The sequence below is a fragment of the Pogona vitticeps genome, chromosome 8, assembly GCF_051106095.1.
Source record: "Pogona vitticeps strain Pit_001003342236 chromosome 8, PviZW2.1, whole genome shotgun sequence".
NCBI classification, from domain to species: Eukaryota; Metazoa; Chordata; class Lepidosauria; order Squamata; family Agamidae; genus Pogona; species Pogona vitticeps.
The window spans coordinates 16858017-16881734 of record NC_135790.1 but is presented as its reverse complement, the minus strand read 5'-3'; the positions used below and the strand labels follow the sequence as shown (position 1 = coordinate 16881734).

The 23718-nt window shown below is 44.5% G+C and overlaps 1 protein-coding gene across 1 annotated transcript in view; it reads left to right on the top strand.

Moving 5' to 3' along the window:
• Positions 1-1415: 1415 nt before the first annotated feature.
• The window catches only part of NRGN (neurogranin), a 49617-nt gene continuing 27314 nt past the window's right edge, over positions 1416-23718 (top strand). Inside the window, exon 1 of the mRNA XM_020811544.3 lies at positions 1416-1921. Within this exon, the coding sequence (XP_020667203.1) occupies positions 1907-1921 (15 nt within the window). The 5' untranslated portion in view covers positions 1416-1906. The remainder of the gene's footprint in view (positions 1922-23718) is intronic.

Below are 23718 nucleotides of genomic sequence, written 5' to 3'. Positions count from 1 at the left end.
CTGTCCTCTGAAGATGCCGGCCACAGAGACTGGCATAACGTTAGGAAGAAAAACCTCCAGAACACGGCCAAAAAGCCTGAAAAACCTGCAACGACGAATGTACGATATCCTCTCCCTTTCTGTCTTTCTCTCTCTTTTTTGTGTAAAGGGGGGGGGGGGAAATCTGATTTTCAATTAAGTCAACATATAGTTAAATTCTAAAATGTACTAAATGCAACTGGTTTCTTACACTAATTATACTGTTCATGTAAATACCCTGACTGAATTGCATTCATTCAGGAACATATGTGCTACATGTATAGAACAGAGCAAAGTGACAATATTCATCAGACACTGTTTCAAGAAAGAGAAAAAGAATACGGAAACAATATGCCCGTTTATAATTAGATCAAGCTGAATAGACTGAAGGATCCAGTTGTTAACTCCATTCCTGGAGTTAACAAGTGCATTCTTTTTCTCAGCTTCAGCAAGGTCATAGCAAGAGACCAAGATCCAGACCATCTTTTGACCCCAATATAGCTAGTAAGGGTACTTGAGGAACAGTAGAGTCATGGAATTGTAAGCCCTTCTGTAGAATCAGAAGGGTCTCCCAAAGCTCACATCCTGCGGATGCAGGAAATGCACAACCACCATCCATGCATGTCAGAGGAGTGTCCAAACACTTCCAAGAAAGAAAGGGGTCCATGGGTTTGGCCTCACCTCTCTGATGAGGGGGCTGGAGAGTCTCCAAAAGCCTCCCTTTTAATACTGTTGCCATTCGTTACGCTTCTACCCCACCGTTCTGTGGATGATTCCGTGTACATGGCTCACCTCCTCTCAACAACCCTTTGAGGTAGACCAGGCTGGAAGAGAGTGACTGGTAAAGGAGAAACACGGCATTTACAGTGGTGCCTCGCTAGACGATGATAATCCGTTCCACTGAAATCGCTGTTTAGCGAAATCGTCTAGCGAAAAGCATTTCCCCATTGGAATGCATTGAAACCTGTTTAATGCATTCCAATGGGGAAGAATTGTCATTGTCTAGCGAATATTGGCAATAGGAAAGCTGCTTTGCGAACTGCCGATCACCTGTTTAAATCGCTGTCTTACGAAGCTTAGGTCCCGAAAACACCTGTTTGCGAGTGCGGAGGGAGCTGTCAAAATCATCATCTAGCGAAAATCGGTTTGCGAAGCAGGGACCAAACATTGTCCAGCGAAATTCCCCCATAGGAATCACTGTTTTGCGAATCACTATAGCGATCGCAAAAAGCCAATGTCTAGCGGAAAAAGTGTCATGCGGGGTAACTGTCTAGCGAGGCACCACTGTAATTGCTCAAAGAGGATTAGAACCTGATTCTCCCAAACCTCAGTCCAGCATCCACATTGGCTCCTTTTAATCTGTCCCGGACTTCTTCTTTTTTTTCCAAAAAATCTCTGAGTGCTTGAGTTTCCACAACCTGAGGGTGACAAGTCACAGTAACGTCGGCATACACACGCACTCTAAAGACAGAGGCCCATAGAAGTGGCCATTCCGTGGGGGGCCACAGCCTTCTCTTGCTGGCATTCTCTTTCTATGGCACAGCCCACTCCCAGTGCCAAGCTGCCTGTCTCTTTAAGCCTTGAAAGGGTGTTCGTTAGAAGCAAGGGGAGTTGCTGTGAAATAAGCTGGCGTGAGCAAGAGAGAGAGAGAGAGAGAAATTAAAAGCACCCGAGGAAGAGCAGCTCCTCAAGTCGGGCTGATCGGTTCTCCCCAGTCGAGAAGAACTGGGTTAAGTCGGCCAAGGCGCACCGCTCAGCTTCAGCACCTGGAGAAAAAACAAAAGCTGATCCAAAGGCAGGAAGGCAGGCAGCAAGTTCTCATTAAGTGGAGCAGAAAAGCCGATCCCTTACTTCCCAGCGTGTAACCACCTGCTGTTGCCCACCCAGGATGGACTGCTGTAATGTACGTATATGCCTGGACTTTTCTAAAACATACAAACTGCTTTCTAATTCTATGTGGAAGACATGAACAGGGGGGGTGTCGACGTGTGGATTGCTTTGGTGCAGTTGCTTTTATTTCTGAAATATTATGTGGGCAGCCTGTGATTTCAAGGGACGGCATGGGCGTGAGGCATTCTTTCACTCTACTCCCTCATTGATGTGGGGCAGGGGAGAAGAAGACACTCCCATACTTTCTTCACCCTCTAAGACATCCCAATTTGGGGTCAGGGGCAGGAAGGTGATATAACCAGGGCTCTTTGGATTGAACTCTGTGGCATCTTGCACATGGTTTTGAGTCAGAAGAGATTAAAGCATCACCGGTCTTGGGAGTCTGCTGGACTCTCAATGAGATGCGGGTTGATTTTTCATTTCATTTTATCATTTTTTGTTTTAAAAAGAGGCTGCTTTCCTCATTCTCCCCCCTGTCGGCTTCTCTGTATGGCACCGTGATTTCTTATTGCCGGAACGCTGAGCGGGAAATAATAGGATCAGCAGAACTGTTGGTTTCTGTGTGGGTGTTGCTGCTTATTCTTGTACCTACACGGGGGAGAAAAAGAGAGGAAAGAAAACAATGTATTTGTGTGAAAGGGCTGAGGAGGAGAAACGGGCAACAGATTCTACAAGAAGCAAGGATGGAGGGTTCTAATCCCCAACACCACCTTTAAGAAAAACTCACTAAAATACTGAACTTCGGCATCTCAGAACTCTTAAGCAGATCTGCTCTTTTAAACGGCCAAAGCAGCCGAAGTTTGAGTCTGGTTGAGAGGTGTACATCTTTTGAGACATTTGCCCTCTCGTGTCATTTCACTTTCAAGCCTTCAAAACCTGGGTGCCTTCCAGATGGCATTGGCTGACAACTCCCATCATTCCGAGCCAGCATTCATGCTGGCCGAGGATGATGGGGTCTGTAGTACAACACCATACGGATGGCATTGGGTTGGGGAAGGCTGCTTTAATGAGTTGAATCGTCACACCTGTCTTAATTGCCTTTGCTGTGTTCCCCACCATCTGGGGGATATTCAAAGTTAAGAACGGCAGGCTATTCTGTAAGCCATTCACAGCCACTCCCCACACATTATGATTCCCTCCATGTTCTGTTCTTTGAAGGATGTGGATATTTGTTAGTGTGCAATCCTAGGTTTGTTGCTTCTTCCAGATCTTGCATTTGGGGCCAAAGAAGCTAAGTGGTTGGAGGGATGTAAGATATTACATTTCAGCCCTACAAAGCGGTCTGCTTTGAACTGTAGAAAGCATGTCATAGTTAAATTGAACGGTCATAGAACGGTCTTTTTCTAATGTAACTTTATCCAGAAGAGGAAGGAATTGTCTTGGTGTCTCAGTTGGTATATTAGTTATGTAAAAATTAGCAAAAAGCAATATACTGTATGGTCGCGTGGTTCTCCGAGGGTTGTGGAACTTTCTTCTCTTTTTTATTGTCCATCTGGTGGTAGGAAAAAAATTTTTTTTCCCCAAGCAGTCTTTGGCAACTGACCGATGGACCAGAAAGGGGTCCTTGAGGTGCAGGCACTGTACGGTTTATCAGTATATTTTTACACTACTTTTAAATTCAATAGTATTTTAATACTATAATGGGCTCAATTGTATTTTAGTGCTGTTTGAAAATGTTTTGATTTGTAGCTGGTTTTAATCTTACTGTGGACCTCCTTGACTCCCAGGGCCAAACTCTAAATGACAAGAGAGCACTTTGTTAAATCAAAAGAATAGAAAAGGTCTTAACAGTTGGAAGCATCTGCCTGTCATGGCCGAAGTCTTCCACACCTCCCGTAGTTTGCCCGTTACCTTGTTCAATCTTGTAGCTGGTCTTGTGGGCGTTAACTCAGCCTTTGTTTGAGTTTTCAAATGCTGGAAGTTCTGCTGGAATTACTTCTCTGGAAAAATGACAATGAGTTCAGCTAAGGGTGTGTGTGTGTTATCTGTAATGTATAGTCTGACATACAGTCTTGGAGGAAAGCTCATGGGGGGGAAATGAATCAATGGGTTTAGTCTAACACGAACAATACAGGACAGATGGTGGACATGCCAGGTTTGGGGAACGCTCCTGGTGCCCTGCTTTCTTGCATGTGTCTGCTTCCTTTTGCCCACACTTGCTGCTCGCCTCGCTTCTCCCTCTGGTGCTGTCTGCATCACTTGAGAGAGGGGTGGGGTGGGGACAAGATGAACAGTGAGTTCTCCCTCCTCTACTTGCTGTGCCATTGCTACAAGAGGGTAGGTGATAGGATGGCCACCTACACATAACCAAAAAGAGAGAGAGGAGGACAGGGATTGGTATAAAATGGCATATGTTTATTTACATGTACAGATGCAAGCCCGGAAGTGACTTTTGTGATTTAAACAGGATTACAAAGCTTCTCGTGGCGGGTGGGGGGGGGAGACACTTGACTAGGAGACCTGAATCCCTTCCGAGTTAGCTGCCCAGGCGATGCTCACTAGGGACGGGCAACTTGGAGGACCTTGATCTCTTCCCTGCTCTTCTTTATCTTTAAGTCGGATTTGGACCGGAGAACCCTTCCAATGGGGAACGCCTTCAAAAGGAGGACTGCTGCACTCTTTCAAAAGGAGGACGTGTGGCCACTCTACAGATGTACGGACTGGTATGAGAAGCAGGAACCTTCTGAGAGTGAACAGAGGATCTCAGCAAGAGCTTGCATTAGGTCTAAAGAAGTCTATGACACCTATCTATGGTCACAGGGCCACCTTCATCAGTTGATCATGGGTCTGTGATGGAAGACAGGGCCTTTACAGAGGCCTGAGAATGCCAACCCCTTTCTCCGGTGCTTGACAGCTGCCTAGCAATCAGAAACAGGGGGCTCAGCAGGCAATGCAGGCCCCTCAGTCACTGCTTTCCCCTCTTGAGTGGATTACTCATAGGGGAAAAACTGGTTTTGAATTGAGTTTAGAATGTTTCAAATCAATCCAAAAGATGTAGGCTACACGATGCACAGGGAATCGTGGATTTTGTTTGTTCAGGAAGTGTGTCTTTTTCATTGGGAAGCAAGGTACAGTATATCCAGAAGTGAACTGCTGGATATTCCAGTGGTTTAGGCAACTGGCTGCAGATCTAGAGTTTGAGAGTTCAATTCTCACTGTGCCTCCTTAAAGGGCTGGTGTCAATGATCCATAGAGTCCCTTCCAACTCTGCAGTTTTAAGATGATGATGATGATGATTTGGCCACAAGAGGGTCACTTATTTTAATTCACTTGTGAACTTGGTTTATTTTGAATGGGGGTTTTTTTGGCATGCATGAATGCCCCTGTCTGTGGGGTTTGGCAAGTAATGGATGCCAGCATCACAAGTTCTCGGCTGCGGGAAACCTCTGATCTGAAAAGAGAGCCAGCCGCTCCCTCCTTCACGAGCCTAGAAGCTGCTGATCATATTTCTCTGGTCAGTTTCTCTTTGCCTCTCATCCATGTGCCTTCCCTCTTGTCTCACGTTGGCTGCCTGTCATAGCCACTACCTGCTGCTGCATGTGTGTGTGTGTGCTTGTGTGTGCACACCTGCCAACATGAAGAAGGAGAGGGAACTGGTAGTCAGGGCTGGCAAGAGAAACTGACCAGAGAAATTGACGAAGATCAGCAGCTTCTAGGCTTGCAGGAAAGGGAGCTCTTTCTCCCGTCCAACCTTTCTCTCTCTGCTGCCTCCCACTTCAGATCAGACTGCAAGGGTTTCCTGCAGCCCAAAACCCATGATCCTGGCATCCGTTGCTTGACAAACCCCACAGACCCAATTTACTGCTGGTTCCCTCAAACCTTCTCCTTCTCCACTCCATGTGTGTGTGTGTGTCTTTGTCTGTCTCCGTGTGCATGTATTGGGCTGCTGAGCTAGGCTAGCCGCTATGCCGGATTTCAAGAAAGAAAAAGCATTTTAAAAATTATTTAAAATAACACCACAACAGCAGTGGGTAGTGACTGTGAGAGGCAGCCAGGGTGAGGGTGGGAGGGTGCAGGGCACAGTCCCAACTGCAAGGACTCTTAAAGCCTCTGTAGCCCCCTCGACCAATAAACAACACAGTATGAAAACAGTTTAAAAGTTTTCCCCAAAACTATGTGTTTTCCATGCAACTTTAAACCAATTTCAATTACCCCCCCCCAATTCCTCTCTTGATTCATTTTCATAGTGTTACCGTGCCCTAGGTAAAGGTTCCCCTTGACAATTTTTGTCCAGTCGTGTCCGACTCTGGGGGGGGTGCTCATCCCTGTTTCCAACCCATAGAGCCAGCGTTTTGTCCAAAGACCATCTTCCGTGGTCACATGGCCAGTGCGACTTAGACACGGAACGCTGTTACCGTCCCACTGAGGTGGTCCCTATTTATCTACTTGCATTTGCATGCTTTCGAACCGCTAGGTTGGCGGGAGCTGGGACAAGCGACGGGCGCTCACTCCGCCGCGTGGATTCGATCTTACGACTGCTTGGTCTTCTGACCCTGCAGCACAGGCTTCTGCGGTTTAGCCCACAGCGCCACCACGTCCCTTGCCGTGCCCTAAGGTGCATTCTAATTCAAGGGAGATTGCAAAATTGAAGGAAGGGAAGCCACAACAGTGACAAAGAAAAAGTGGGTACATTCAAGGAAGGGGGGGCACCAAAGGAGATCTGTGAACATGTCATTTGGGGATCCTTCTCTCATTGCATTACCAGGCTGGGGAGATCTGCCCGTGTATGTTTGTGTGTGTCGCACACAATCTCATAGCTGTCAAGAACACAGGAATCTGGTTAGTGAAAGAGAAGAATTTAACAAATCTTTCTTGGGTTGGAATTTCCCTACAATCCTCTTTGCTAAGCCAGGAAATGTTAGCGCTGGTCCCCATAGGATTTGGGTTGGTTTTCAGCAACTCTAATTAAGAGATGGCAACGTCATATTGTATTGCATTAAGTGGGATCAAAACCAGGCCACTTCTTCGCAGAAAACAAAACTTTGCACAGCTCTCTCTTTCTCTCTCTCCCCCTACTCATGCATGCTTTGTAAAACTGGACCCACATTCCAGGACTGGGCATGAGTTGGCAGATCAGTTGCTGCATAGGGGTGGGTCTGGAGAGAGCAGTTGTGAACTAGACCTTAACTGAGCCCCACAATTAGACTCATTAACATGGCAGTTCCCATCCATTAAATCTATTTCATCCAAAAGTGTCAGATTATAACCCCCATCATTCCCTGCTACTGCGGCACGGCAGGCCGCAGATAATAGGAGTTATATAACCCAATGTATCTGGACAGCAGAAGCTGCTCCAAATCATACAGGTTTTAATTCAAGCAATCAGTGCCATAGAATGGCTCCAAAAAAGAACAGACATGCAGAGCAGGTATTGTTGGGAGCCTGTTGTGGCTCAATTTGCGCCAACCCTCCTGGCCTTGCTGTGGCTGCTATGATTTGCTTTGGATGACTATTGGTCCGCTGTCTCCAAGCATGTAAGTAGAAATAAGAGGCAGGCGAGAGCGAAGGCCAGCTCCACTGGGGTCTGATACAGCTTGGGCGTAGAGCAAGGCGTGGGGATTCTTTGCCTCTCCAACTATCGCACCCCTTGATCATTGGCCCTGATGGGTGGGATGGATGGGAGTTGAAGACCCAAACATACAGAGGGTCAAATTTCCCCTTCTTTGGAGGAGGTGGCAAGCCATGGCGGCATAGAGGTTAGAGTTTTGGACTCAAACCACAAAGATCTGGCTTCTACTTCCAACTTTTTGTTGTTTAGTCGTTAAGCCGTGTCCGACTCTTCGTGACCCCATGGACCAGGCCCTTCTGTCTTCCACTGCCTCCTGGAGTTTGGTCAACGTAGCCATGAAAATTCACTGGGTCAGTCCTTTCTTTCCTCAGCTTGACTGATCTCAGAGGGTTCTTGTGGGGATAAAAGTGTGGAGGAGGAGACCCCTTTGTGCCACGTTGATTTTTTAAAAGGACATGGAAGGATGTGATCTCCTTAGGGCATCTTGCCCAAAGTCCTTCTTCCTTCCAACCCCCCCTCCTAGAACTTAGCATGGCCCTATAATGTAGGAATGGCAAGTGACCAGAAACAAACTCTCCTGGTCAATTCATGTTTTTTAAAAGAGGGGTTTGATCTGCGCAAGCTAGCATGCCAATCTTCCTGTGGCAGAGAATGACACACGATCACCGGCTAATGGCTACAGAGCAAACGGTCGTTAGACAAAGAGCTCCGTGAGCTGATTGGGAACCTTGCAATTAGAGGACATGAAAGCACAGGTGGGCCTTCAAATGGAGAAAGAAGCCAAGCCAGAGGCCGGATGTCTTGCTAGCAAATTCTGGGCAGGCTATCTCTTTACACTATCCATGAGACAAAACCGGTAGGATGTCGGGGGTTCACTGTCTCTGTAATGTAATTATGGGTAATGAAACCATCCTCTTAATTATTGAACACGGAGTCAGAAAACAGGTCACCTGTGGCTCACTGTCAGTATATCTCCTTCCAAGAAATCAAGAGCCTTCTGGCACATAAACGATGGTCTTGTTGGCATATGATTTCACAGAAACCGCTTCAGAGAGTGGACATTTTATTAGCCTCAGTGAGCAAACGCTGGAGTTCAGAAAAGTTCCTTTTGGGTAATATTGTTCCTGGAATCCCATAGTGACTGGGGATTTGGGAAGTTGTAGTCCCCCCAAAAAGTAACATGCATGAAGTCAATGAAAACTCAAAATTTTCCACTATGTTTTTTAACATTTCCTTTTGACCCTTTTGCTGATATTGAAACCAGCTTGATAGTAGGTTTAGGCTGAATTCCTGGCCTCTTTGGTGAGAAAGGGTCAAGTGATATAAGGTGGAAAAGGTCTGTCTATTGGAGACCCTGCAGTGCAGGAAAATATGGGTCTGATATATGACAGTTTTCTATGACTGGTATGAACAGGTGCTTAGAAACAGAGAACCAGAGTGGTAGAGTGGACAGAGCATCAGATTAGGACTCAGGAGACCTGAGTTCAAATCCCCACTTGAATGTGGAAACTCACTGAGGGACAGCACTAATAAAGCAGTCTTTGAACATGTCACAGCCATTGAAAACCCTAAAAATAGGGTCATCAGAAGTCAAAAGTTACATGAAAAGCAACACCTGGGAGGGAAAAGGTCTGGATTCTACCATTTACTGTTGTCACTAACTTTATTCTCCTTTCCAACCCTCTGCTGACTCCCCTGTAGCAAATTTTAGATTATGATCTCAGGGCAGAGAAGGGGTTCTCCCATTAGGGTGGCCACTGAGGCAGAAAAGGGAGATCTGCATTGCCCGAAAAAGAGGGCCGAAAAGGACACTGACAGACATAGAATTGCACATGCTAATTTTTATGGACAGAAGTAAAATGAGAAACTCTTTTCATAATTTAAGCAGAGGTCCAATGCATCTCATCGGAGCGAGGAAAACAGTGACCCACTGAATCTGGTGTCCAGTTATTCACCGTGAATGTATAGATTCAAAGTCTCTGATGTCCCTCTTTATGGTTCTTTATCTTTAAATCCTATCTGGACTCAAAAACCCTTCCATGGAGAAACCTTTCAAAGGTGGGGTGGTTTCTTTGGCAGTTCCTAAAATGGAGGAGCATCCTTCTTCAAAGCGGACATGTGACCACCTTGTTTTCAGAGCTTGAAGGGAAGGCAGGCTTGACGGTCATCTCTCCTGTGGGTTCCAGGCCCCTGGTCTCCTTTGTGTCTCCATAATAGGGGCTGCTCTTCTGGGGATGTTTGGTTGTTTGGAGAACATATAATTTAGGCTTATTTTCTCAATGGGAGCCGTTGAAGGGTAGGAATGGTTAATACACTCAGGGCAAGCGTTGAAGTAGATCCTTTCGGTGTTTGGACGTAAGACTGGCTCTGTCATTAGACAGTGTGAAACAGTTGCCTCAGGCAGCAGATTTTTGATGTTATGCAAGACCAGCATAGTTATTTTTTTTCTCTTGTATTTTTATGGATGATATATATGGCAGTGAGATTTCCCCCCTCATTTTCCAAAATAAGTTGCCAAGCTTCAGGTGCTACGCATCTTGACTAAGGTAACTGCTACTTTGCCTCAGGCACCAAAATGTCCTGAGCTGTCCTTTCCCGACAACAATCTGTGTCATATCCTGTCTCAACACAAAGCCTGACCAAGACCCTGGAATGCTTCAGGAGGAAGATTTTTCACTGACTTCCCGTCTTCCTCCCCTGAAATGGGTCCTGCGGTCGTTCAGCAGAAAGAAATTTAACTGGTGACATTTCTTTTTTCCTGCCATGCAGATGTACAGGCGAGAATAATGGTCTATGTGGCTGCACTACTTGTTGCCACAGAGCTATTAAGAGCGATGGCAAGAAAAAGAGAAAAGGCCGATTCTACAGAAGAGTCAAACGAGTCGAAAGAACCAGGAGACAAGAGCCAACGGATGTTCAGACACTCTGGTTTCTTAGGACAAAGGGACATCTCTTAGCAACTCTTGTTTGTGAGTTTTGAAAAACAAATACTTACAGACAGCTGACCTTTCCACAAAAGCAATACATCTCCTGCAAAGCAACGACCTTTTCTAGTGTTCTTACTTACTGGCATTCAAGATAGCTCTCCATGTAGCTTCAGCTGATCCTGTCTGCCGTTAACTCCTGTGAATCTCCGTTAGCTGTAACGAGGCCTAGAATCAGCACTCAGTGCCAGAGCTTGGAATTAACCCATTAACAGTTATTATTACTACTAACATTGCACATAACTTTTACAACAATAAGATCTAGCAGAGGCACCCATTAACAATAGTGGAACAATTAACCAAAATATTCTTTTTTTTTTAGTGGAACAAGTGATGCTATTGTTCCATTAGCATTATGGCAAACCTTTCATTATGGGATGTGGCCCAGAGGTTCAATTCTATTTTTTATTGCAAGACTAGTTGTTATCATTTCTGGTTTTCTATTATCATTGAAGGTTGAAAAGGTGTGTGCTTGTGTTCTATTTTTAACTTGAAAATAAGCTTTGCATATAGTTGTGGGACACCTCAGAGAGCAACTGACCTGACCCACACAAAAAAAACATTCTTGGATGTCATTCTCCCAATTCCCATCATGCACCTGCAGAAGCAGAAGACGCTGCCATCTTTGGTTGCTGTGCCCAATGCCCCACCAACCATCAAGGATGTTGATGTGTCTTTGGCTCCAAGTCCCATGTCTGAGTCCAAGTCTCTTATTCCAAGTCCCGACTCCCAAGTCCACAGCCCAAGTCCCTATTGTGAACAAGCTTTTCTCCCCAGAAAAAAAAGAGGGAGAGGCGGGTGAGTCCTAAGTTGCAAGTCAAGTCTGAGTCACTGAAAGAAAAACAACACCGGAGTCAAGTCTCGGTCAAGTCACCGTTGCAACTTAAGTCTGACTGGGCAGCAGGTCCCGCAACTTGAGCCCCCATCTCTACCAAACACAATGCCCATCAGCCACCACCAACCGCAAACTTCCCATGGGCATCTGATGGGCCTCTGTGGGAATAGAACACTTCCTGTAACTAGCCAAACCTGTACTTGGATCGGGCACAACGTCTGGTTTTCATTTACTGAAGGAAGACCAGACGGTGCGTCCATATATAGGTCCCTGTGGGCAAGTTCCCAAAAGTTTGTCACAGGCCAGTACGGCGAAGATACGGACTGGTAGGTCGATGAAGTGAGAACCAAGGTGGGGATTGGTGGAGGAGGGGGGGGAAAGTTCCTCTCTCTTTTTTTCCAGCTGCTCAGAACCTTTCTGTCAGCCTGCCCGGGCTGGCGGGGGGATTCTGGGAGTTGAGGTCCAAAGCAGGTTGCTTGCTCAACCTCTGGGCCAGAAGCAGGTTTAATCCCCCTTGCAACGGTGTCCGTGGGCACAAGAAAAAGAAAACGAGTGAAGCTTACACGGTGCTGAAGGAGGTGGCATGCATTATTTACAACAGCACTCCAGTTTTCCATTGTTTTAACTAATGCGTTTCTGGACATAACCCTTCGTTGGGCAAGGGCAGGGGGAGGAAAAGACTAAATAAGAAGAAATATTAGAAGAGCCATCAGGTACTCTTGTTCCTTTTATACTTCTGGGCAAACCTCATGTATGTGTGAGATTTTACTAGGTGCCACGATCTACCATCTAGACTTCAAACATTCTCAGGCCCAGCATTAAAGAGAGAGAGAGAGAGAGAGAGAAGACTCTTCCTTTACTATAACATGAGTTTATCTTAATCAACATTTGGCAAACTTGCTTTTGTTTTGTAATTGGATCAACTGGGAGATAACACAGCTTTGTCAGCTTGCCTGAAGGTCTCACACAGGTAGCATAGAGAGGTTTAGATGCCTGGAAAGGAGCATTTGCCCCTTGGAGTCTTTCAGACTTTAGAACGGGGTATAAATTCTGCAGACTCATATGAAGGCAAGCAAATGTGTATCTCTGATTTCCTCCGCTGAGGATTCTGCACTCCTTGCTCCAGAGCTGACTTTTAGTTTTAGCCTTTTTGTACACAAATCCAGTTTCTTGTTTCATAAAGAGAGAGAGAGAAAGAGAAGGAGCGAAGGAGGGAGGGAGAGGGTTTTTAACTGTCGTTGTTCCTAAATATTAGAAGCCAATCTGCCCAAAGCCTGAAAAATCATAGAATCATAGAAAAACGGAGTTGGAAGGGGCCTATAAGGCCATTGAGTCCAACCTTCTGCTCAGCGCAGGAATTCACATCAAAGCAGATTTGATAGATGTTTGTCCAAATTATTATTATTATTTTTTTGGAGTACACCTTGAAAATTTCTTCGGCCAGCATGATTTCAACAGACCTAAAGTCTAAATCTAGTTCACTGGGAACTGAATTCAGCTAACTAAACTTGGCTCCAAGCAACTCTTTTCAATAACATCTAATGCTGTTCGTCTCCTTTATTCTTTTATTTTTGGAAGCCAGATTTGTTGTGAGCACATAAAGCCACCTTGTAACATCCTTGACAAATATTATTATTACTATTGATTGCCTATGGTGCTGGCAGTGGCTTTGCATGGTCAAAAAGAGCTCTACATGAACTATCCAAGGTACTGAATCTATTGAGAGAGAGTTCAACACTTTAGGTAAGGTTTGGACTAAAACCCATAGCGGATAAAAACTGGACTCATCAGCCTCTGCTGCTTTAGAGTCATCCCCCCCCCCGACACATACGCACTTCTGAAATAGGGAGCTGTGTCTTGTAAGGAAGGATGGCTACTGCTTTCAACAGGGAGAGAATTATTCTCCTGTCGTTTCAGATTAATGTCCTGCAACCCCATCCTATTGTGCCACCAGTCCGATGTTCTTTGGAAGCCTGCATGCCCCCCATTGTCTCTAGCATTAATTGTTGAGAATAACAAATGGGACCTACAACAAAATGTCAGAAGACAGCGTGTTCCCATTCAGCTGTCGTCTCCTCCATCCCTTTCCCTCCCTGCTGCACTTTCCCTCCTCATCACAGGGATTCACATCCCAACTCCACTAAACATGCACAGTCCTTCATGAGCTGCTTTTGAGGTGGGGTGGATGGTTCCCCTTGAGTTCCCCCCACTTCTAATTTGTCTTTTGCACTTTTGCAAACTTTCAGGGATACCCAGTGTGGTGTAGTGGACAGAATGATGGACTAGGACTCAGGAGACCTGAGTTCAAATTCCCTGCTTGGCCATGGAAACTCACTGGGGGGAGGGGTAGAGTTGGTTTAAAAAAAATCCCTTAAATATCTCACTTACTTAGGGTTACCCTAAGTCAGTCTGACCTGAAAGCACATAACACACATGAAACTTTTAAGATTCTCCCAAGCTGGCCATGACCCTTCTTTTCTTCGTGGGTGATGCTGTTTTGGTGATGTAAAGATCGATTCTCAAAAACTTTAATTCACTACTATATTTTACACCCACTTGCTCCAACCCAGTACCTTACAAGTGTGCCGACTGTGGTTTTTCCACCATCCATAAATGGTCTGGGGCCATTCTGCGGATGATGGAAGTTGTGTTCTGGATTGTGCCAAGGTAATTAAGGCTAGTATGTCTCATTTTCTTCCTTAAAACTGGCATTGTGATTAACGTGATGTTTTAGACTTCCATTAATTTGTCTAATCCTTTTAACAGGCTAGCTGGGTAAGTAGCCAGCACCATGTCTTATGACAATGAATCCCATACGTTAATTCTGTGTTGGATGAACTAGTGTTTTCTTTCCCGTCTCTCTTGAATCATCAGCCCATCAAGAAGGAGGCCCTTTGTGCTCTGCTTGCTTTGTCTCTGTGATGATGAATTGAATGACTGGACTGCCTCTTATCTGCCAGGCTTAGAATTGGCAACTTCGCTTGATGTCGGCCCACCTCCTCCGCGACAATGATAGAGCAATGTTGTCCATCAAAACTTGAGCCAGGCTTTATCAGCTCCACATATGTACACTTTTGCCCACCCAGGAGAGTGTGGAAGGGGGCTGTAAATAGCAGGGTGTTAAGAGTGATTGTTATCTGCCAAGAGGAGATGGGTTTATATAATCGTTCCTAGCTGTGTGATGTTAATATGCAGAAAACACATTCAAAACATGGTCCAGTCCAGTGCATGCTAGTTGGCACTTTGATTTTCAAATGCCTCTTAAAATAGCTACCAAAAGAGAGAGAGAAAAGAATAAACCCTTCAAGTATTTGACAAGTATACATATCTATCTATCTATCTATCTATCTATCTATCTATCTATCTATCTATCTATCTATCTATCTATCTATCTATCTATCTATCTATCTATCTGTCTGTCTGTCTGTCTGTCTGTCTGTCTGTCTGTCTGTCTGTCTGTCCGTCCGTCCGTCCGTCCGTCCGTCCGTCCCTCTCTCTCTCCCCCGTATCTATATTTAAAATGACAAGCATATTGCTGTCAAAATTGTTGAACTTACACTAGTGGAAAACAGTTCTTCCAGTGCCAGTTGTGGAGAAGAAAGGTAGGAAAAGAGTGAGCAGGGTAGTGCTTTGAATATGCTCCTTGTAAAAGTTGCAGCATTCTGAAATATATACCACCCTCTCCCAAAAAAAGTGTTAAGAAAAGCATTACTAAAGAAAACAAGAACAGCAGTTTTTACTTTTGTGTCCATCCTTTTTCCTAGTTTTTCCAATATTCAGACTATGAGAATTTGCATATGCAACTTACAGCTTAGAAACATGTTTTTGGGCTATGACTTCCAGAAGCTCCAATGGAGTTTGGTCATAGATTCTGGAGTTGTAATAATAATATCTGGTGGTTCAACCAAATTGGCACCACCAGATAACTGTAAGAGGGGGTGACATGCAGACTTAAAAGCCCAACATTGAATGTTGGCTTGTCAGTGGGTGGGTGGGTGAATTGAGGATGGGTGGGTGGATGGAGTGAACAACATACTGTAACATTATGTTACCAATTCCAACAGTGGCATCCAAAGATCTTGCTTCCAAACCGAAGTAAAATGACAATGAAAGATCAAAGGAAAACCAGCAAGCCTTTGGGAATATTGCTTGCTGATTTTCAAAATCTTCCATTTTCTTTCTTTCATTTTAAAAGTAAGTCTTTAGTTCCTTTAGTCGAGGCAACACAAAGAATATCCAGCAGAATATTCTTGTTTGCTTAGCCTTGATCATCCACCGATCTTCTGCATTTTCAAATACCATTCAAAAGGGCAGCCCCAGGTGATAAGCAAAGGCCTTCTCCAGGCATGGCTAATGAGCGGATGGGGCTATCAGACTAGGAAAGGGGGTGAGGGAGAAGCCAAAGGGTGAAAACGTCCTTTCCATAGAAAGCAAAAGGAAAGGAAGAATTCAAGGTCAAGACACGTTCCACAGAAAGTAAGCTTGCGTCCCTTTTCCTCCATTTTCTCCCCTTTTTGTGTGATGTCTTTGGGCAACAAAGAGTCTTGTGGAATCCTGTAGACGGGTGGTTCCCAACCTTAGGTAACTCAGGTGTTCCTGAACTGCAACTCCCAGAAATCCTGGCTGGCACAGCTAGTGGAGAAGGCTTCTAGGAGGTGCAGCCCTAGAACGCCTTGATTACCCAAGGTTGGGAACCACTGTGTAGAAAGATTTTGTTTGGCGTAGGCTTTTGAGAATTGCAATCTGGTATGTTTGTGAAAAAGGACTGGATCTTTTTCTGTGGACTATTTCAGTGACGTGGAGAGGAGGGATTTGCTGGTTGGGTAACAGCCTATCCTCCATATTATTATTTTACCCAGGCTTCGTGCACCCTAGTCTCTTGAGACTGAAGGATGCCTAAGGATAGAGTGTTGGAGTCAAAAGTAAATGTAGCTGTTGTGAGACCATTGTTCATGCTAGTTGTTGTGGAGCCTATTTTGTAGCAAGAAATAAATCTGCTCCCAATTTAGGTATGCTGGAAATTGCTTTTAAGTTAGTTAGTCATATCTTTTCAGACATGCATTTATCTGTGTTGAATAAAGTTTTTTTAGGATTGCTCATAAACAATACTTTATATATTTGTTGCTGTTATGTTTTACCTTTTCTCCAATAAACTCAAGATGGCATATATGGCCATCTTCATCCTTACTTTATCCTTACAACAACACTGTGAGGTAGGCCAGACTAAGGGCGTGTGACTGGCTGAACATCACTTAGTGAGGTTCACAGCTGAGAATTGAGATTTCAATGCAGGTACCCCAAGTCTTAGGCCAACGATCTCAAATACTACACCACCCTGACTGCTTAGTTTACTCTTTAAGATCATGCATGGTCTGCCAGAGCGCCACATGCTGCATGTGGTCCCTGATCATTCTTTGAACGGCTGGTGGAGTCTCCTGGCACCTTCCCATTCTCCCCCTACTGCCCGGTTGGTCAACATCCAGTGGAGAGCTTTCCCCGCTGCTAGCACAGATGTCTTTATGTAATAAACTATCTTTTAGGACTTCAGATTGCAAAAGGACAAGTTAGGGTGTGACTAAACAGTAGGGGGAAAATGCAAATGGATCCACTGTAAAATCACATCGGGGAAGTTGGGTTTCCCCAGGTTGAAGTCAGCTAAGAGTGGGGAGGAAATCAACCTTTTTTGCCTCTTGTTAACCATTTCAATCCTCTCCTCCCTACACCTGATGCCTAGATCTTCCTTCCTCCTTTCTCTTCTTTCGTTTCTCCCCCACCCCCTTTAAATGCTTGCTGTCCTAGAGGTAGGGCAGCTGGTTGACCAAGGGGGGGGCAGAAGGGAAAGAACGGGGAGTCAGCAGAGGGCCAGGAGAAAGTTTTAAGGTAGCTCTGCTGTAACCATTCTTCCTGCAAATTTGGATGATTTGAGCAGAGCTACCTTAAAACTACTTTCTCCCTCTCTGATTCCTCCCTCACCCTTTTGTTTAATCAGGTGCTTTAGCACTAGGACAGTGAGCAAAGCAAGCAAGCAAGCCAACAAACAAGCAACAAACAAATTGGATGGGAAGGCCAGTGGTTTTTAACCTTTGTTACTCAGGTGTTTTTGAACTGCAACTCCCAGAAACCCCAGCCCAGAGCTGATGGTGAAGGCTTCTGGGAGTTGCAGTCCAAAAACATCTGAGTAACAAAGGTTAAGAACCAGTGGGTTAGACGAAAGCAGACCCAGACAAAAGCAGACCCAGATGCCAGGCATACAAAGGGCAGCCGGCTTCCCTGCCTCTCTCACTGCTGCTGCAGCTAACTGGAATGGTATTAAACATAACGGCTGCAAAACTCTCCACATTGGCTCAAATGAGCAAACTGCCTACATTGATATGAATGCATTCAATTACGAAAAAAGTAGAACTTGCAGCAGCAGCAGAAGAAAAAAAATTATAGATTTGGGGTGGGGGACAATTCTGGGCTGATTCACATTGGATTTATTTCATGTAGTCCATGGAAAACTATGAAGACCAGACCATTTCAGTCCCAGGGCATTCCCTACCTTATTTGTCAAGATAGAGGCCCCTAAGTCGAAGAAGAAGAAGAAGAAGAGAGAGAAGAAAAGAAGCAACCCACCAGCCAATTCTGTTAGAACAATATGTAATTGCTCTGCTACTGTTAGGAGGTCTCTTGCACATGGCAAAGAACCTGAGCTTGTCTTAACCTGGACCAGCAGGGAAAGATTTGGATCACGTGTCTGGCTACCTGTGCCTCTGTATACAGTGGCTTGGGCAATTTTGGATTATCTAGAGTCCTGGAACACATCAACCATTTTTGAAAAATTATTTTCCAATTGTTGTAGCTCAACTAAAAGGTAGGAGGGGGTCACCTTGTTTTAGAGAAGGGTTGTCGGCTTGGAGGTTTCTGGCGGATGCATCGTCTACCTCCTTTTGGCCACACTAGCTGGGGAGGGGGCAACTGTGGATGCTGTAATCCAAGAAAGCAACTTGTCTAGGCTCTGATGCTAATACATGGATCATTGTCACTGGACTTTGCATCCTGTCTAACTCCATACCTTTCCTAGTACGAGTTCCACTTCAAATGTAAAGAAAGAGCAAGCCACATGATGCAAAGGTTGGTAGCACAGAGCGAATGAAAATTTGACCTAAGCAGAATGCTGAGATGCTGTAGAATTCTGTGGATAAAAGGGATGTCCAGAATCTTTAAAACCTGGTTCCACAAATTCCTTTTGTAACTTGTTGCCTGCCCAGCTCCTAACAATAAGACCGGTTAAACAGGAAGTGTAGACTCAATTGCGGACAGGACAGCCCTTGCAAGATAACAGTCTTGCATTGTGTATGCAAGAAGTAGAAACCTAATCTTCTACAACAGTCTACGTTTGCGGCTCAGGCTCCATGCATAAATCGCATTCCACTTCCACCTTGCCGAAGAAGGGGGGGGGATTGGACCAATTAAATCTTTAGAACAGATTGCAACCAGCACGATGCTTTTTTAAACGCACGCACAGGAGGGTCCAATTTTAGCACTGAGAGTGCTAGGAACAGCCCCGGGAAGGAAGAGAAAGTGTCGCTTCACAGACAATGTTAAAGTGCATGCAAAATATATACGGCACATATATCCGAATGCTGAAAATATGATTTGTTGCCTGCAGAGTGTTCTGCTAGGTAACCCATTATCCCATTAAGGTATTTTAGCTGTTTCAGCAGCATCTTGTCTTCTCTCTCCCTGATGAGAAATAGCATGTTACAGTTTAGGGGCTAAAAGTGCTTTCGGGATGATTAAAATCAGGAGAAAGAGAAAGTCAGATCTTATTCTCAGTGTCCTTTTCCAATCCAATGGTGAGGAACATGAGCAGGGGATCTCACCCTCCTCTACAAAGTAGATGTACGGAACTGGCGAAACAGGATAATTCTGGTGCTATTCCCACTGTCAACCAGCATGGAATTTTGGGAGCGGTCATTAAAAAAAAAAGCCTTCCCATCTGTGTCCCAGATTAAACTTTGATCTCACCATCATCCTGAATGTTAAAAGGGTTTCATATGGTGGCATTATTTCCAGGAACATTCATTAAAGAGAAAAGGTTGCAAGAACTCCAATTCTAGCTGCTCACACTAGGCCAAAGCATGAAAATGGCCAAAGACACACGGAGGAAAACCCAAGGGACGTGAGCACACACAGTCTGTCCTACTTATTTATTTATCATGCATTGCACGAACTGCTCCACATCATAAAAAGCAATGTACAAGAAGTTAAAGCCCAGAATTGCCAAAGGTTATAGGTAAAGAAATGTACACCACTGTGGCTCGAATCTAGGACACTCCACGCAGAATGCACTACAACACGCTAACAATTAATTTGTCAAAACCTGAATCATCTTGTCAAGGTTCCCTCACCCCCGGCCACTCCCTTCTGTTGTCATCCACTCTAGAAGAGTTGGCTGTCCCCTACAGACTTAAAAAAGCCAAGAAGGAGCATGCTTTCTAGCATATATTTCCAAAATATATCCTGAAAAAATGTTAATCAACCTACATTCTCAACAGGGCTGTGCTTTAGGAATAGCGCTCTGACCATTGGAAGGTTGCAAACTGCTTCTTCCTACAGTGCCTCTATACGTGCCTTTACCTGCATCCATATTAGAAGCAAGATGTCGCTGAAAAACCAGCTTTATGTTTACATAGAACTTTGTGACCTGTTTCCCCTCTTTCTGTCCCATTTGGGCAGGCGATTAACCCCCTTTCCACCTTTCCCTCACCCTATGCATGTTGCCATACATAGTCAAAATACATCCTAGCACTAAGTGAATACATCAGATCTGTTCATTTGGGTCAAGTAGCTAGTGGCAAGACTCCAAGAACTCTACAGAATATAAAAACTAATGAATACCCGCACCCCTACTAAAATAACAACCAAGCAATGTTGTGTACTGGATCACCCACCAAAAAAAACTCAGTAAAGATAAGGCGCTCCAATTAGATCAGATGCGCATCCTGCAACAGGACTTTACAAAAGAAAAGATGCTGTTTCTTGTAGAGATTATTCTACGCCCCATGGAAAAGCAGGGCCCCAGGAATAGAACTTAGTAATTGATGGAAGGAATCATACAGAATACAGTGGGGTCTTGACTTAAGAACGGCTTGAGTTAAGAACATTTTGACTTAAGAACCGCTCTCATAGGAAAATATTGACTTGACTTAAGTACTTAGATTTGAGTTAAGAACTGAAAAAAAACCCACGTGGGAGGCAGGGAAAGTGCAAAATGTGAACTTTCAGTTAACTGTTGGCCAGTGAAAAGGGTGCCTGTCTGCTTCCTCACTCCTCCCAGCGTTTAGAGAGTGGATTGGGAGACAGTCTTCGGACCGCCTGGTACTGGACTGCCTGGACTGTATTTTCCCTGCCTTCCCTGAAGCTTTCTTGACCTAAGGAAAAAAGAAACAAAATATCCCCCTCTAGTGGTCGAAGGCGGAATAGCAGCTTCCCATTAGTTTCTATGGACGGAAAAGAGCAGATACGGATCAAATGGTTTTCAATGCATTCCTATGGGAAATGCAGATTTGACTTGAGAACTTTTTGACTTGAGAGCCGCCTTCCAATACGGATTAAGTTCTCAAGTCAAGACCCCACTGTAACATGTTCTATGTGATAATCAGGGTGCTGGCCATTTGGGGTTAAAAATCCAGTCCAACATGCATCCATTGAAATATCCATATTTAAGATCTCCAGTATACAAAAGAAAATCTCCCCACCTCCCCCTGCCCCAAGCACACTGAAGCCAGCATCCTAAGATACATTGTGTGGACACCCAGTTGCTCCACAATGGTGTGAGGCTATATAGGTGAGAAGTGTAAAATGGGAAACCTCAGATCTCTGCCTTTCTACGCTGCATCTCAGCCCCCATAGCTACCATGTAGGAGTGGAAAGAATACTCACTAAATTCCTCATTTTGATTGATTAGGCTGTCTGATGTGATGAGACACCTCAATGAGGCATTTTTAACTCCCGTGAAATTTCTCACCTCTAACTGAGGGAGAAGCAAAGTGTTCTCTGTAATTTGTACAAAACCGTCTTTAGTGTCCCTTCCCTTTGAGAAGTAAGACAAAACACTCAGCAACCACCCAATTGTTAGAAAGGACGTAAGCAACCCACCCAGTGCTTCAAACTCCTAAACAAAGCAGCAGTTACTTAGTTTGTGTACAGTTGCGTGCAGTTGTGCAAGCTGTGCAATTTTGTGCAAAAATAGGGATCAGTAAAGTTCTCACCATTCAACATTTAAAATCATCTGCACCAATGCAAAGTATGATTTTTTAAAATTAAAATTCCTTTTAAAATAACTAGGGCCATTCCAAGCATCTGCTTGGCTTACTTAAAACATCCTGTCCAGCCAGCTTTGACTGTAAGATACATAATTTTTTCATTTTCCTCCTTTCTAGTCACTGTGTTTTATCTCTCCCTCTTTTTGTTTTTTTTTTCTCCTTTCTCTTTTTTCTTTTCGCCCCTGCCTTGGCTTTGTTTTGAAAGAGAAAAAATACTTGTCTGAGAAAACTACAACAAAAGTGAATCACTTCCAACAGTCTCTTTGTAGTGTGAAGACATATTAGGTTGATGTCATCAGCACCAAGCTGTAATTAAGTTGGCGTAAATTTCACCCTAGTGGAAAGGCCTAGAATGAGACGGGTGTATGAGTTAGTTCATTTTGAGGGTTTCATCTTTGTCTTAATATGGCAGTTGGGCAGTTGACTGAACTGCTTCAGTCCTGACTTAGTACAAGTGAATGAGACCTGCAATAAAATGTTGCAGCATAGAATGCTCCTGTTTTGGCTCCTTCCATCCAGCCACCCCCAATTCCATGATCTGGTTCCTCAATATAAAAGTCAACCATCATCTGTGCTCACTTAACACCCTCAGCCATTTATTGGGCTGTCAGGGGATTCCATCCTCTGGAATTCTTTCCCCTATTAATGTTTGTTTTCTGAAAAGCTTAGGATTACCCCCAAACCCGTCATTGTCTTACTCTGGTGTTTGGACGGTGTTGTTTTAGCGCTTGCATAGTCACTATTGCTAGTAGGGTATGTGATCAAGAGCTCTTGAAAGCGGCTGTGTTCCCAGAACGAATCCCAAATTGATGGTCTCCGTGTCCTGATCCCAGCCCAGATTCACACTGGGCTTCGTCTTTGCATCCTGCCAGGAACCAGCATCCTTTTTTTTTTAAGTCGAGATCTGGCATCTAAAGACACTTCCAGGACAGAAAGGCAAGCAGATGGGAGTAGCTGCATGTTCCAGAGAATCGTAGCAGTGTTAGTACAGCCGGTTAACTTTCATAGAGGCAAATGCAATTCAGGGTCAAACTATACATTAGAGATAACATATCATTAGAGGAGAGATTAGCTTACGTGCTGAAAAATTTCTGATGGTCACGACAGGAAGTGTTCACACCTCCTTTAGTTTGTTAATTATTATGCTTTTGTGATCAACTGTTGAGAAGTTAACACAGGCTATATGACTGAGATGCAGGGCTCTGCTGGAACTGCATTTGTGGAACACCAATGATTTTCAGCTTTTAACGGCAGATGATCTGTAACATACAGATTGAAATCCTCCTGGTGTACGTTCTGCATCATGAGGCTGATAAAGTCCTCAGCCCAAGCCATTTTTTAAAAAAATAAGATTTTGTCCTCCCCCCCTCCCGCCCCCCCATCAGTTCCAAGTAATCCATTTCAGTACTTCCTGGTGTTGGTAATTTTCATTAATTAAAGCCTTACCTCGCTCATTCTGCAATGCTCACAAGTTCCCAAAGATGAAAGGGAATACTAAGGACTAATGGAGGAGGGAATCTTTATTTTCTAAAAAAAAATATGGTGAGCTCATCGGCATTACCGCACCGAACTTAAATGTGCTGGGAGTTTTTGCAACCTTGCAAGCTGTTTTTAGTAGGGTTGGCTTGCCCTTCTGGGCTGTGATGATGGTCCATCTATCCAACAGTAACCAATTGTTCCTTCCCTGCCTCTGAATTCAAAGAGTGCCCCACATCTCTGTTTTTGAGCTACTGTATTTTTCTGTGTATAAGATGCCCCCATGTATTAGACACCCCCCATTTTTCTAACCCCAAATTAAAAAAATCTAAGTGGAGCTTAGCAAATGTAGGGGGGAAAGGGGTATTTCCCCTTCTAGAGTCTGCTGAAGTCTGTTGCTGAAAGTCAGTTACGTGTGTCAGTTTGCTGTTCGATGTATTCTCCTAATGTCTGAGTTACTGAGAATGTGTCAGCTGATGAGGGGGGAAAAGGGTGGACTAACCCGGGGGGACTTGAAGCTATTCTGCCTTGTGAATCCCTGCACTTCAGCTGCATAGCTAGAGGAACATTACCAAATATTCAAAACTCTGGAACATCATGCACCACATTCAGCCACAGTTTGATTCTCAATATATGCAGGCAGGCTGTTCCATCCACTTCCACCCGAGAACAATGAATCTGGGCAAGAGTCAAAAG